This window comes from Gallus gallus, chromosome 1 (assembly GCF_016699485.2).
Source record: "Gallus gallus isolate bGalGal1 chromosome 1, bGalGal1.mat.broiler.GRCg7b, whole genome shotgun sequence".
Classification (NCBI taxonomy): Eukaryota; Metazoa; Chordata; class Aves; order Galliformes; family Phasianidae; genus Gallus; species Gallus gallus.
The window spans coordinates 193,111,890-193,126,900 of record NC_052532.1 but is presented as its reverse complement, the minus strand read 5'-3'; the positions used below and the strand labels follow the sequence as shown (position 1 = coordinate 193,126,900).

Below are 15,011 nucleotides of genomic sequence, written 5' to 3'. Positions count from 1 at the left end.
GAGCACAGGAAAAGAGGCAAAGCTGGATTTCTGTTACTCTGTTGGTGGTTTGTTGCTGTTTTTGTTGGTTTGTTTGTTTGGGGTTTTTTTTGTATGCAAACATCATATTGCTAGAATTACTGGGCTGGTAGTGCTACTGCATCCTTGAGCTGGAAAAGGATGGGCAAAATTCCTGTGGTTTATGCAGGCTTTCCGGGCTGCTGATCATCCCTGAGCACTTGGGGTGCCTTGGCACAGCCTGCCCAGGGGTCAGGATCCATGGCAGGAGCTATTAGACCATTTATGTAATTCGGTAAAGCAGCACACGGCAGTCTATAAACAATTAATGAGCAGATCAGCCCAATCTGCTGTGTACTCCGGTATACCCTGAGAACACTGCTCTTCCCATGGAAGAAATTGTTCCTCACCAGCACAGTGAGGTGCAGGAGGAAGCTCTGCCTATGATGCCACAGTGCTTGTGGATGCCAGAGCAGGTCCTTTTCCCAGAGGGAAGAGAGTTTCTAAGGGTGTTTCTCCAGAAAGGCACTGAGATGCTGCTGTCCCCACTGCTCAATGTCACATCTGTACCCAAATGAGAGATAAGCAAGCACCCAGTGATCTTGGCGAAATCTATGTGAGAGCCACATGAGCTTGGGATGCCCCAACAGGGCATATCATGACTGCTATTCATTCAGGTTTGTTGTCCGGTATGGAACGGGGTGGTGGGTAGCAGAGAGAGAAAGCTGGTTGAGCAACCTTATTGTTTTCAGAAGTAACCCTCAGTGCCTTGTTTGGGGATTGGAACTAGATGATCTTCAAGGAATCTTCCACCCCAAGCCACTCCATGATTCTATGATCTTTAATCCAAGCCATTCTATGATTCTACAGCTGTTTTGTAGCAGACCACTCTTTGGAGTTGCAAACCAGACCCTGTCTTCCCACCAGCTCAGCAGTTGGGGAGGATATTAAGAAAAATGTTGGACTAAGACCAAGAAAATGCTTTGGCATGTCTCCAGCAACACCCATTGCTTACATGAAGATGGGAGCAAATCACAAACAGTAAAAGCTATCGCTTTTCTTGGTGGGATATCTCAAAGTGCTGCAAACAAGGGTGTGAGTGGAGCAGCTTGTTAAAACTGGAATAAATTAAGTCTCTGATTAGAGCTGACTGGTTCATCTAGTCCAATTTCCATAGGAAGCAAGGCTTGTATGGCCACACTGCCTGTCTCTTCAGATGTGTCACGTAATCATGATAGGATTTGTTGGCCAACTTCACTCCAAATTTGACAGAGCTGTTGCAAAGAGATTGAGTTCCTAGGCACTGCATGACAATCTGCATGCAGGCGTGGGTGAAAACTTGTGCCCTGCAGTGTGGTGTCAGCTCTCATTGGACACCAGAGAGACCAGGTGGAGTGAGAAAGTTGTTCTGTGTATCTCATCTGCAGGAAAGGCTGCCTGGGGGCACTGTGCCCTGTTGGCCATCAAGATATCATATGGATTGGAGTTTGTTGGATGCAAATGAGGCTTTGTTAGCTGTGCTGCTGATGGAGGGAGTTCTAGTGTTATTTCTGACTCTGTTCTTCATCCGGTGGGGACTTTGCATAGAACAAAGTCAGTTGACCTCTAGGAGCCTCCAGTTCTTTGGCTCATCCAGGCTGCTTGGGCACGCACTGCCTTTCTGTTTTCAGCCTTTTGCAACACTTGGCACTTCTGCCCTTTAATCTAACCTGTGCTTTGACAAAGACCTCCAAGCACAGCTTCACCTCATCCAGGTGATGCCCTGGAGAGCACAGAGCATCCCACGTGCCAAAGCTCACCCAGCAATGCCACGTCCCACCAAAACACGAAGAGCAGAAGACAGAGCAATGAACAGTCCCTTTGACTCAAGTTCCCCAGCTGCAAAATTAACACAGCGTTTTGCATCTTCAGCCGATGAGTCAGGGAGCGTCTGTCCCCTCTCAGCAGGGCTATTACAAGGCTGATGTCTCCAGCTTTGCCTCAAGGTGCCCCGAGGGATGCAGTGGCAATTGCTGTTAGTCAAATAGCTTGCATCGAAGGCACCCGGAAAAAGCAGAGCGGAGTTTCTACTGGGTTTGTATCAAGTTTCTTTTCAAGCAAAACTCGATAGGTCAGACTTGGTGACCTTAAAGGTCTTTTCCAACCCAGATGATTCTACTATTCTATGAAAATGCCCTCTGAAGTCATCAGGAGTCTCAGCAGCATAATGCAGGGCTGGTACCTTCTCATTTGAACTCACTTAATCCTGCTGATACCTGCACTTGGAGAGCGGCCCCAGCCCCTCTGAAGGCTCACTCTGAGTTTCTCCATCCCCACAAGAGACAAGAGGGTGGGCAGAGGGAGAATATCACTGAAAAGCCCAATAAGGGGCTCCTGCTGAGAGAAAACTGTGAAGGACTGTAAGATCTTGCTCCAGCCTGTACTAATAGAACTGGAGTGAAGGAGGTCACACAGTCGAGGTCAGACCATTAGGGAACAGCAAGCATAGAGGCTGCTTATTAGGACAATTTAAGGACAGAGAAAAGAAGGGAAGCTGCCTTTATTAAAGACGTTTTGATCTGGAGTCAGGCAGAGACTTGGTGTCTACAAGAAGCATAGCCCTGGTTCTGCCCATGGCCTCCCACATGACCCCAGGGACAGTCACATCCTCCCTTTGTGCCTCAGTCTCCCTCTGTGTGATACGAGGATAGCATCATCCCCTCCTCTGTAAATTGTCTGACATTCATGAGTGAATAACACAGCTCACCAAAGTGATTACTGAACTAGTGGATGCGGTAAGGACTCTCTTTAATGAACTTTTCTATAGCAAGAAAATTAACAGCAGAAGGTCAGTAATAAAGGTACTGAGCTGCAATTAGTCTGACAAACTCCTGACTCTGCCGTACAGGAGCAGGCAGCCCAGGTGGATGTCACCATCCCTGGAGGTGTTCAAGAAAAGGGTTGATGTGGCCCAGAGGGACATGATTATTGGGCATGGTGAGGATGACGCTGGGCATGGTGAGGATGGTTGGACTAGATGATCTTCAAGCTCTTTTCCGACCGTAATGATTCTATGATTCTATATGCAGTCTGGTTTGAAAGGGAGAACTTCATTGGTCTTAGAAGGACCCCAAGTGCCTAAATCTACCTGAAACCACCTCAGGAACAAATTTCCACTGTGCCACAGGACAAGTCACCCAACACTCCCTTTTTATTCTGGGGCCCTGGTTTCAATCTGCTATAGATGCACTGGCCTTTACACTGCCCTCTGACTTGGGCATAGTAGATTCTTGAGATAGGAAGCTGAGTGGGGAAAGGACATCACTGACATCACCCAGACCAACCTCCTTCATAATGACATGGCCCAATTATTCCTAGCTAGAGTTAATAATATAAGGCTGGGATATATGTATAATTTTTTGAGGTGTATATATAAAGGGTGTATCGTTCTATATGGGGGATATATGTAATAGAATCACAGAATCATTAAAGTTGGAAAAGACCACTAAGACCATCTTGTTCAACACCAACCCATCCCCACCATGCTCACCAACCACGTCCCTCAGTGTCACATCTCCATGGTTCTTGAACCCCTTCAGGGACAGTGACTCCACCACCTCCCTGGGCAGCCTGTGCCAATGCTTGACCACTATTTCAGAGAAAAAGTTTTTCTGAATATTCAACCTGATATCCTCCCCTGGCGCAACTTAATAACTCTCATTCTAAAGCTTTCCTTGGATCGACCTGGTATTGCTCTCAGATTATAGACACAGACTTTGTAACTGCTTGAGCAATATAACCAGGAGATCAAACTCTCCTGTGAGCTAAGAGCTAATGGCTGTGGTTCAGCTGCAGGGCTGGCAGAGCCCAGATGGATCAGAACATTGCTGCCTCCTGAGTTGGTGCAAACCATGACATGCTACACATGAATCTCCTCCCAAATCCATGTGTTCATTGTAAAACATATCTGTCTGAGGTTAACCACTGCCGTGTCTGCATGTACACCCTGCTCTGTTAGTGGGAGGAGCTGAGCAGCCCTTGAAGCAGCAGATCCGTGGGGACCCCAGTAAAACTCAGGATCAGAAAGGGGACTTCCAGTACAACCCAGCACCATGCAGGAAAGCCCTGTTCCAAGGAGGAGATCCTTGAGAGCATGTTAGTGTCCTGAATCACCCTCAGGTTCAAATACAGGCTTCATTTTTTGTATGTTCTTGTTCTATGACAGATCCCACGTGTAGACCCTAGCAGGACTGGAAATTCATCTGCAGAGTACATAAAGAAGAGATGAAAACAAATTGCAAACACCCTTAGGACAAACTGCTTTTGCAGCATTTTGCTGGGACTGACTCATTCTGCTAGGTCTGGATTATGCTGAAATTACACCTTGCCACAGGATACTTTATTTGATTAATTATTGTGGCTGTTGAAAAATACTCCATGGCTGGTAGAGGCTGGTGCACAAAAGAAAATTGCCCTCCTTGGGAGGCTGTGCAGAGCATTCTGCAGCAAGCTGGGATCAGATGCCTCAGTGATGCTTTGTTCTGCTCTGGTTTCTTGAAAGCGTGGAGAGAGAGAAAAGGTCAGGTCTTTTGTTCCACTCCTCTACCTGCCAGGCTTTTCGGAGGGATTGAATGCAGGGCAAATCTATAGGGCTTCCTGCTGGAGGCTTAAAAATTTGATGTCTGTTTCCTGATTACTCTCAGAAGTACAGGGGCTAAATATTGATTTTCTGACTTTTCAGGCTGGGGAGTTTTCTGTGTTTTCTTGCTCTAATGTGCCTTTGTAGCTCAGGTTGGAAAAAATTATTCTCCAAAAGAGTAGCAAAGCATTGGCACAGGCTGCCCAGGGAAGTGGTGGAGTCACCGACCCCAGAGGTGTTCAAGAACCATGGAGATATGGCACTGAGGGATGTGCTTTAGTGGGCATGGTGGGGATGGGTTGATAGTTGGACTTTGATGAACTTAGAGGTCTTTTTCAACCTTAATGATTCTATGATGCTCTGATTTTTTGTCTGGGACTCATTCAAATGCGATGTCTCTCTTGGTGGTACTGCTACCAAGACCCTTCAAGTGGAGGTTTGAAGGACATGTCAATTGCACAGGGGCAACATAGTGGTCTTTTGTCATATTCCTTGCTGCTAAGAGAGCACAGGGATGGGATAGAAAATGGGATGACCAAATAAAAACAGTCACCTCAGGCTTCCTCTGCATTCTACGGAGGGAAATGACATTGGTTTCTCCAACAGGTTGAGTAGATCAGCCTTTGAGAGCATCTATTTGTGACGGGTATTGGAGTTGATCTCTGTTGACTTCATGAACTGCAGTGTTTCCTCACTGGAGCAGCTCAATCCCTTTGGCTTTCACATGAAACTCAAAGCACAAAAAAAAAAAGGTCAAAAACCACAAAATCAACTAAATGACAAAATGACAACATTATCACAGCAGAGGAGAAGATGTGTGCTGTTTTGGTGCAGAAAGCCACAGCAGAGCTGCGTACTAATGAACACTCCTAGGTTTTGCACATTTTTCTTACTCCGTGGCCTCCAGACTGGTTTGGATAAGTCTTGGTGACAATAGCCCCCAGCTCTCTTGTGATCTTTGTACACAGAATCATAGAATTGTGTGTTTTGGAAGGGGCATGGCCAGTGGGAGGCAAAGAACTGCTCAAGCATTGATTTGTACCAATTTAAGTAGTAAGTGCATCACAGGATGGGCTCTTGGCTTTGGGGAAGCATTCACTTTTGTCTGGAGCTCTGTTTAAGATTGCATCTTAATGCTTGCAGTGTGTATGGTTTAGTTTTATTTTCTTTCTATCAAGAAATGTTTAGATATTGCTCTAAGAGACATGATTTAGTGGGGAAATATTGGTGGTATGTGGACAGTTGGACTGGATCATCTTGGAGGTCTTTTCCAACCTTGGTGATCTGATGATTCTTTAATACAGTCCTATGAAGATGTGATGTTAACCCAGTGTTGCACTCTTGTCCCCTCAGTACAGCTGGACATATATTTAGAATAAAACTTACAGGCGAATGGTTTTGCTTGTCTTAAGCTGAAATGCAAAAGTGTTTGGGTAACTCCCTTAGGAGATCAGTACTGGAGGAGATCAGCCACTAAGGAGGCTCTGAGATCCTGCAGCTGGATTTGAATATCTATGGCTGTTTTGCTCACTGGTGTTGTGTTTTGCTAAGGAGAACAGCATGGCACAGCCTGGAGCTGTCATCACGGGCTGTGATTAATTCCTGCAGCTTCTGCTGGAGGAAGGCACAGAGGATCACATTCCTTCTCCTTGCTGTCTGCTATATCACTTCACACTCAGAAATCACCACTTTGGCATCTCACAGTGCCCTGATTCTCAGCTCCTGGAAATAACACACTTGCAGTAAAGTCAGTTGTATATCAAGCAGCTCACACTTCTGGGCTCTGGTCAGTGAGTTTTTTTCAGATGGGTCAGGAGGAACAACCTTATCTGCATGTATAGCTGGGCCACTGCCATCCTGACCAGGTTTATCCTTTGGGCAACCTGATGTAGTAAGGGAAAGATGTCCCTGCTATGGCAGAGGGGTTGCATCAGAAGATCTTTAGAAGTCCCTTCCAACCCAAACAACTCTATCATTCTATAAACAGTGAGAAAAGCTCATGAGATGAATCACAGGATCACAGAATTGTGATCACAGTCATAGGGGTTGGGAGGGACTGGTGGAGATCTCCTAATACAACACCCTGCTAAAGCATGGGTTAGTTTGCTTTACTCAGATGTGACCTCACCATGGCAGAGCAGAGCAGGAGGATCACCTCCCTCAGCCTGCTGGACACACTCTTTTTAATGCACTCTAATATACCATTGGCCTTCTTGGCCACAAGAGCACACTGGTGGCTCATGGTGGCAGTTGTCCTCCAGGACACCCAGGTCCTTCTCTGCAGAGCTCCCTTCCAGCAGGTCAGCCCCTGATCTGTACTGATACATGTGGTTACTCCTCCCCAGCTGTAGGACTCAGCACTTTCTCTCTTTGAACCTCATCAGGTTCCTCTCCATACAACTTTCCAGCCTGTCCAGGTCTTGTTGGTCTGACTGCTCATCTATTCTGAGGAAGGCCATATATTCAGAAGCTTTCAGTTCTGCCTAAGGTTAATTGAAAATCCAGCCCTGGTTTGGGATGCTCAAGCCTTGGGCTGGAAACTCTACCTACTGCCCAGCCACTGACACCTTTCTGTCATTCACATTGAGTAGATTACCCTCTATTTACTGGTGGTTTCACTTACCAGAGTCATTTCCCTGGGTTTCAGTTGCACTCACAAAATGACAGACTGCAGCATGCATAAGCATTGCACTTTCTTCCTCTAATGCATGATTCTACACTCACCCCAAGATACTTTACTGCCATAGTCTGCCTTGGAGTCTGCAGTCCTTTCTCCCTTTTGTTACTTGTCTATCTGATTAGCAGTCTGTTCTATGTAGAGATATTTATACTTTGAATAGCTGGCAATTCCTGAGATTGGAGATCCCAGATTAGACCTCTGTGGGATGACTGGAGCAACACTTTCTGTATAAAAAAAGGCCAGCAAGGTCTTCCCTAGGAACATCATCCACTCACCAGAAACAGAAGCTCAATGGGAGCACCCCCAGATCTAATTAGTAGCTAATCCTGTGGCTCTCATCACAGTAAGGCTGAACGCTGTAGATGCAGATAGAGAAAATTCTGTATGTCCCTGAAACAGCTCTTGCAGGCTGTTCTTTAGACTCATCATGTAACACTGATGAGTAGAGAGGCAATGGAGTCTTTCCAAGGACCCAGGCCTTCATGAGGGATGAACTTGGATCAGAGTTTTTCCAGTACAACACGCACTGTGCTAATTAATTCCCACGTAGACAGACTGTGTTGTGGATGCACTGCCCACGTGAGAAGGGTGTTGGTATCTGCACCTTACTGCTGCTGTGACCTCCCTTCCTGAGGTGACAGTTTCCTCGCATTCCTCGTGTCACCTGCCAACATGACCTCAGGTGATCCATCCATGCGGAGGCGGCAATTAAGATGTAAACAAGGGAACTTTCTCAGCACGTGGCAGGTGCTTTGCTGGCCAGAGAGTGATCACTGTGTCCTACAGCCCCATCACGAGAGAGGTTTTACCTCGTACTGTTTGCTCACCCAGGGAGCGTCCGTGAGTCTCTCTGAGCATGACATTATTTGTGCCATGGGAGAGGAAGTTGTAACTGGGTGGTCATTACCATGAACACATCAATCCATAGCCCACACAGAGGAGATTCTCATATTTAAGCATCATCCCTATAACTAAAGTAGTCATCTAACAAGGTTCAATGTTTTGGACCTTCTTAACTGAGGTGAGGGTTGAACTTATGTTGCCACTTCTCAGTAGGTCCTGGACAGATAACCTTCATAATTTTGGGGGCACATCTGAGCAGACTGGATGACTGACCCTTTGTCCAGAAAAGAAAGCAGGATTGGAGGCTAAAGCCCAGAGAGACAAGGGTGTCTCAGGCAGCACTGGATAGCAGAAGATAACAGTATCTAAGATTTCCCCAAATTAGGCTCAGAAACCATGGCAGGCAGTCTGGAGTTCCTATTATGAGAGGCTAAGTATTCAGTTCACTCAACAGCAGAGTGAGAACTGATGGAGTAGTCTGTGAGTGTCTCCACAGACTGCAGAGACCATATGCTGAATCTCTGACATATCAGCAGACACCAGTCATACAGTGGAGAGGGCATGGCATGGCATCAAAGCAAGGATGTGTGCTTCTTGGGAAAAGTTTCTCAGGCACGGATGAAGAGAAGATATTTCATTTTAAAAGGCAAGGATCTTTGGAGGTAATCACCTGGAGAAGTGGTAGATTGTCTCTGTTGAGGTGTTTGCATCAAGATAGCATAGAAGACACTTGTTGGTCAAGAAGGAGGTGGATGGCTGCTGCATTCAGCTTCATGATCTACAGTCTTCTGACTTCAAAGCCTTGATTCTAATGAAGAATGCATAACACAAACTGTCATAGCCTCTCGAGCATCCAAATTTCAGTAGGACAAGGAGCAGGAGTGGCATATAGTGGCATTACCTCCTTCCTCTCTGCTCAGTGTCATACACATCCAATGCTTAGAGTTCCTAACAAATGATGTCTTTGCTACTTTAATTTCTTTCAAGAGCCATTGATTCTCTTGACAATCAGAATCCTGATTTTCATAATGACAAAGGCACTTGTCACTAAGGGCATAAGTCTAACCTTTTTATTCATTGTTTCTCAAATGAAGAGTAGAATACATTGCAAAATCTTTAATTGTTCTCAAATCTCTTGCTGGAGGGCAGGAGGTAAAAGAAGTGGTGTGCAGATAGCATTGGTGTATTAAATCTCTATGTTCTCTTAGGGTGATACAATACGTGAGTCAAATGGAGTAGAAGTAAGGCAATGAATCAAGAACCACTTCTCTTGGCTTTCCACTCTGTTAAGTGCCTGGGATATTCCCCACAATTAGACTTTACTCCAAGCTGGGTGACTGGGAGACAGGCTACCACTGAATGTCAATGAAACCCTTAAATCAACTGTTCTTTTTTTTCACTGCATCTGCAAATGGGAAATTAATATGGGATGGGGGACTTCAGAAGAAAGGTACAGAATTTGCACTTTTAGAATGATATATCTGGATATCTCCTAACCAATGTTTAACAACCGTGTACTCTGCAGGATTAGTGCCATGAAGACATCCCCAAAGTAGCATGGCCAGTCAGTCATGAGGTTGAATTATGGCCCTGAGCAATCATCAGTGAGAGAAGAAATGCCAGTCAAACAGATGATAAAAGCAACCCTCTTCTTTGCAATTGTTACAGAATAGCTCTGTCCAGGCTCCTACTGAGTTAAGCTCTGTTGGGTTCCTTTGTTCTTGCATGTGAGATCTGTTCATAACTAGCAGGAAAGTCATAGAGGAAGTCATTGTGGTGGATACTTTGTATGGAAGAGACATACATGGTTCCATGTCACAAATCTTGCTGCATACAGAACTAGTTTAACGGGTCTTTTAATCTCACTTCATTGCCTGCCCTGGAGGGTCACTTCAGATGAGGTTCAACTATCCCAGAAAGCTGCAAAATGAACCTTTTGGGGGGAAAAAAAGACTTTCCAAAGATGTGTCTTCATTGCTTTGTTTTACGTGTGGTTGATGTGGTAGAGATGGTGGGTACATTTTGTTTAACCTAGATAATTTCCTACATCAAAAGTAGCTGTACAGCTTCATCTAGGAGCCAAGCATGGGAACGGTGTTCTAGCAAAGGCTGCAGGGTCCAGATGGCCACTTCATTCCATCGGGGCTCCCGTGAATTAGCAGGCAGCTGATCTCCCCCGTGCTCAGACAAGCCCAATCCTTCTTATCGATCCCTGTGGGAAGAACAAGGAGGGCAGTCTGCTTCATGCTCTACCCTTCCCTTTTGGGGTTTTCCCTACTGGATGCCTGTTGTATTCAACCTCCTGTGCAACAGTATCGTGAGCGAGCTTACAGAGCTCTGAAGAAGAGCAAGCTTGAGGAATTGGTATGAAGGTAAGACCTTCAGGAAAAGAAAAGAAAAGAAAAGAAAAGAAAAGAAAAGAAAAGAAAAGAAAAGAAAAGAAAAGAAAAGAAAAGAAAAGAAAAGAAAAGAAAAGAAAAGAAAAGAAAAGAAAAGAAAAGAAAAGAAAAGAAAAGAAAAGAAAAGAAAAGAAAAGAAAAGAAAAGAAAAGAAAAGAAAAGAAAAGAAAAGAAAAGAAAAGAAAAGAAAGAAAAGAAGAGAAGAGAAGAGAAGAGAAGAGAAGAGAAGAGAAGAGAAGAGAAAAGAAAAGAAAAGAAAAGAAAAGAAAAGAAAAGAAAAGAAAAGAAAAGAAAAGAAAAGAAAAGAAAAGAAAAGAAAAGAAAAGAAAAGAAAAGAAAAGAAAAGAAAAGAAAAGAAAAGAAAAGAAAAGAAAAGAAAAGAAAAGAAAAGAAAAGAAAAGAAAAGAAAAGAAAAGAAAAGAAAAGAAAAATCAACAGGTTCTGAATACTGAAGACCTGCTGGGTACATAAGCACTCTTCCAAACCTGGCACAACACCTGTTCAGCAAGATGCCCAGTGCAGTTTTAATGCCAGGGGAGTCATGGCACAGTGCTTTGCTTCAGTAGCAAAGTTCAATGACTGAAGAGGCAGTTCTGAGACTTGATCCTGTGGTTTTACCCCAGCCTGTGAAAGAGATTCCCCCATTCATTATTTTTGCAACACAGAGATTCAAAGGGGCATGATGAACTGAGGCCCTTCGGCTGACTAACATGAAAATAATTAATAACTGGAATATTTATGAGCTCCTCCCCATTGGGTGAAACCTCTCCTTTTTGGATAGGGAAGCAGCTACAAGATGACTTGTCTGTAGCAAATGGCCCACAACCAAGGAACTCAGATTGCTCACTGCTTGCAGGGTTAGGATGTAATTTTCAAGCCATATGAACGAAAGGGAAGCAGAATAATTTAATGTGTTCAAACTGAGAATTAGGAAAATTGCCTCCCAACCTTTCAGATATTAAAGCAGGTACATGATTTTCCACCAGTCATCTATCTCATAGAGAAAGTAAAATTAATTCCTTAAATATGGTTTGTGACCATCATTTGGGTAAACTGACAAGTGTGTGTTTCCTGATGAACAGTGATGCCTTGGCTGCTCTTCCATCCTCCCCCTCTTCTTCTTCGTTCCAATTGAGGGAACTGGGCTTGTTTAGCTTGGAGAAGAGAAGGCTCTGGGGAGAGCTCATTGTGGCCTTCCAGTACTTGAAGGGAGCATATAAACACGAGGGGGAACGGCTGTTTACAAGGGTGGATAGTGATAGGACAAGGGGGAATGGTCTTAAACTGAGACAGGGGAGGTTTAGGTTAGATATTAGGAGGAAGTTTTTCACACAGAGGGTGGTGACACACTGGAACAGGTTGCCCAAGGAGGTTATGGATGCCCCATCACTGGAGGCATTCAAGCCAGGCTCTGGGCAGCCTGGTCTGGTGGTTGGCAACCCTGCCCATGGCAGGGGTGTTGAAACGAGATGATCATTGTGGTCCTTTTCAACCCAGGCCATTCTATGATGAATTCCTTTTCCAAGGAAAGGAGACAGGCAGTGCAAAGGGATCATGTAGTTGGTTTCAACAACTGGATCTTTTCACTAACATGATGAGGGTACTTAGATGGCAAACTCCTGCTTTTTCCAGTGAGATAGGTATATGCCTTCAAATATCTACGCTGTAAAAATGGAGAGGTGGTGCAAGCAGCGTGGTAAAGTAAAGGAGAATGATAAGGCTGCAGTTTAGTCTGCAGGCCCTAAAGAAGTTATTTCTATGCCATCCTACCTCACTAGCTCAGATGGGAATATTTATGTCCCACTACTGGTGGGAAGCCACAGAAAATCCACTTTGCATGGTCATTACTGAATAGGATGAGTGCAACTGCTGTTGGTAGAGAAAGGGCTTGGGGATGTGTATTGGGTAGGTTGACACAGGAGATGAACACTCCTTATTTTGTAAGATTGAGTCTGTCTCATATCGTGTCTCTTTGGAATGTCTCACCTGGAGATCACAGAATCACCAGGGTTGGAAAAGTCCTCCAAGATCATCTAGTCACACCATCCACCTACCACCAATACTTCCCCACTAAACCATGTCCCTAAGTACAACACCTAATTGTGGAGAGGTAGAAAGACATTGCTCTTCTCTCCAATTTCCCTCAAGAAATGTTATCCTTACGGTGGGAAGGCATAAAAATAAAAATTATGACTGAAGCTTAATACTCAGGTTTGTGTGACCAGTCTGGACCATTCTGTCACCACAGACAAATGTATTTTGTCCTGCAAAACTGTCAGCTTTCATATCCCTAGCATGTCAGGGGAGCTGTAGCTCTCAGAAAGCATGACTTTTTGCCTACTTTCTAAGGAATGAGAGATTTTACTATAGTGGAAAATGTTCCACATCATAAATTTAACAATTACTGATTGCCATGTGAGAAGGATGGCTTAAAGATTAAAAGCTGCAGAAATTTAATTATTTGTAAGCAATTTTTGCTTGTAGAGGCCAAACATATTTCATGCTGCGAGCAACACAAGGCAACACCACCCCCTAAGGTCTTTTCTTTCCCATCCTGAATGATGTTTTGCTGAAAGTTGTTTAGTCCCTCCAGCCTTGTGATCAGTGAGCACAGGGCTGTCCTTCTTCACTTGCATTAACTTGTTCCATGGGATTTGGTGATACATGTAATAAATCAGCTTCAGTCTGTTTGCTAGTTAATCTTTGGACAACTTTCTAGGACTCAGTTTACAAAATACTGCTTGCATAAGCAACCTCTATCCCTGTCTCATTCACCACCATGCAGGCATTAATCTGAATGTATTAGAGGATTGTCTCACACTGTCTGGAATTAATATTATGAAAGCACTGGCAGTTTTAAGTGCTCCTAGCCCTCTTCCATATATAGGGGCTGGGTCAGATCCACCGTGTTGAGACAGTCCTTGAGTTGGGGTCTAAGAGATGGGGTGTCAGTCCATTAACCACAAATTTCTTTTTCTTCAGGTCCATTCCTGGTGATTGCTGATGTGTTTATTCAGGAACCATGGTCATCCTACGACAGGTGAGTGAAGCATTCCCCTCTTTAGCATTTCTAATTTTACCCCATCGCCCCCAGGACTAAGAAGACTTCTTTGGGGGAAGGGTCGAATCAGGCTATTTTTATCCTATTCTATTTCTCTAAAAGGACTGTTACAAGATGCAGGGATACTCATTAGCCTTAATCCTTGATTGGCTTAGAGGAAATCATTGCTCTGTGTGTGTAGTCCAGATTAACCTCATGCAGTGTTCTGCTTCTATTTTCTCATCCGGGATGGCCCAGGAGCTGCACGTGAGTCCTCGATATGCAGAAGAACAAGCCAACTTTTTGCCAGCCATGAAGAATATTTACTGCATAAACTGATTTCTGATTTCAAGTAGCAGTGCTGCTTTGGCTGTGTAAGAGAAGGAGGGGTTTCGCACATTTAAAAAGAATTGATGCATTCAGCTGTAGATTCAGAAATCATTTAGGGCTTCAAACTAGTTTTCCCTGTGTCTGGGCATAGTTTGAATCATGGAATCATAGAATATTTAAGGTTGGAAGGGCTACTAAGATCAAGTCCAACCATCACCAATCCCCACCACGCCCACTAAACCATGTCCCCCAGTGCCACATCTGCACAGTTCCTGAACACCTCCAAGGATGGTGACTCCACCACCTCCCTGTTCAGCTTCCTATAGGCTTTTTTAGAGCAGATAGTTATTTTCTGCTCAGACTTCTTAGTTCATCTGCACAGGGTTTTGAGAGTATATAAGGAATCCTGAAGTGAACTCCTAAAAGTTATCAACACTATTTGATACAGTATTTTGAGATTAAAACATTTAATTACAAGACAAGAAAATCACTAAACCTCCAAACAACCTGAGATTTTCAAAAAGCTCTTGCATTTACACGAGGAAGTGGTGGAGTCTCTGTCCCTGGGGGTGCTGCAGAACCATGTGGCACCAAGGGATGTGGTTAAGTGGGCATGATAAGGATGGGTTGGGTTTGGACTAGATGATCAAAGTGGTCTTTTCCAGTCATAAAGATTCCATGATTCTATGATTCTGTTCTCTATTTTGGTGCTGAGCAAGTTTTTGCTGACAAATATCAGTTTACATAGAACTGGACATTTCTTGCAAATCTCTCTGTAGCATGTTGGGGTGATCAAGGACCTTCATACTGAAATACGGGAAGGCTACCGAATTGTTTTGAGATCACTTTACATGGTTTACCACACTCAGAGCAGGGTACGCAGCACCACATCCAGGGGCTTCTGGAGATCTCCAAGGTTGGCTCTGTGCAGCTGAGGATGGAGGGCAGTGAACAGCACCAAGCAAGGAGAAGGCAACACTCAGGGCTCCTACCCTGCTTCTTGTACTTTCCATTCAGTAATTCAGAAGAAAAGACAATATTGTTCCCCAGGAGGGGCCCACAGGGAGCCAAACTTATCAGCTTTAGTCACTAGCAAATTACTGA

At 44.4% G+C, this 15,011-nt stretch overlaps 1 protein-coding gene across 1 annotated transcript in view; it reads left to right on the top strand.

Moving 5' to 3' along the window:
• MYO7A (myosin VIIA) overlaps nucleotides 1-15,011 on the top strand; it is a 98,595-nt gene that overhangs the window by 4,531 nt on the left and 79,053 nt on the right. The window contains exon 2 of the mRNA XM_040704677.2: nucleotides 13,520-13,577. Within this exon, the coding sequence (XP_040560611.1) occupies nucleotides 13,560-13,577 (18 nt within the window). The 5' untranslated portion in view covers nucleotides 13,520-13,559. The remainder of the gene's footprint in view (nucleotides 1-13,519; nucleotides 13,578-15,011) is intronic.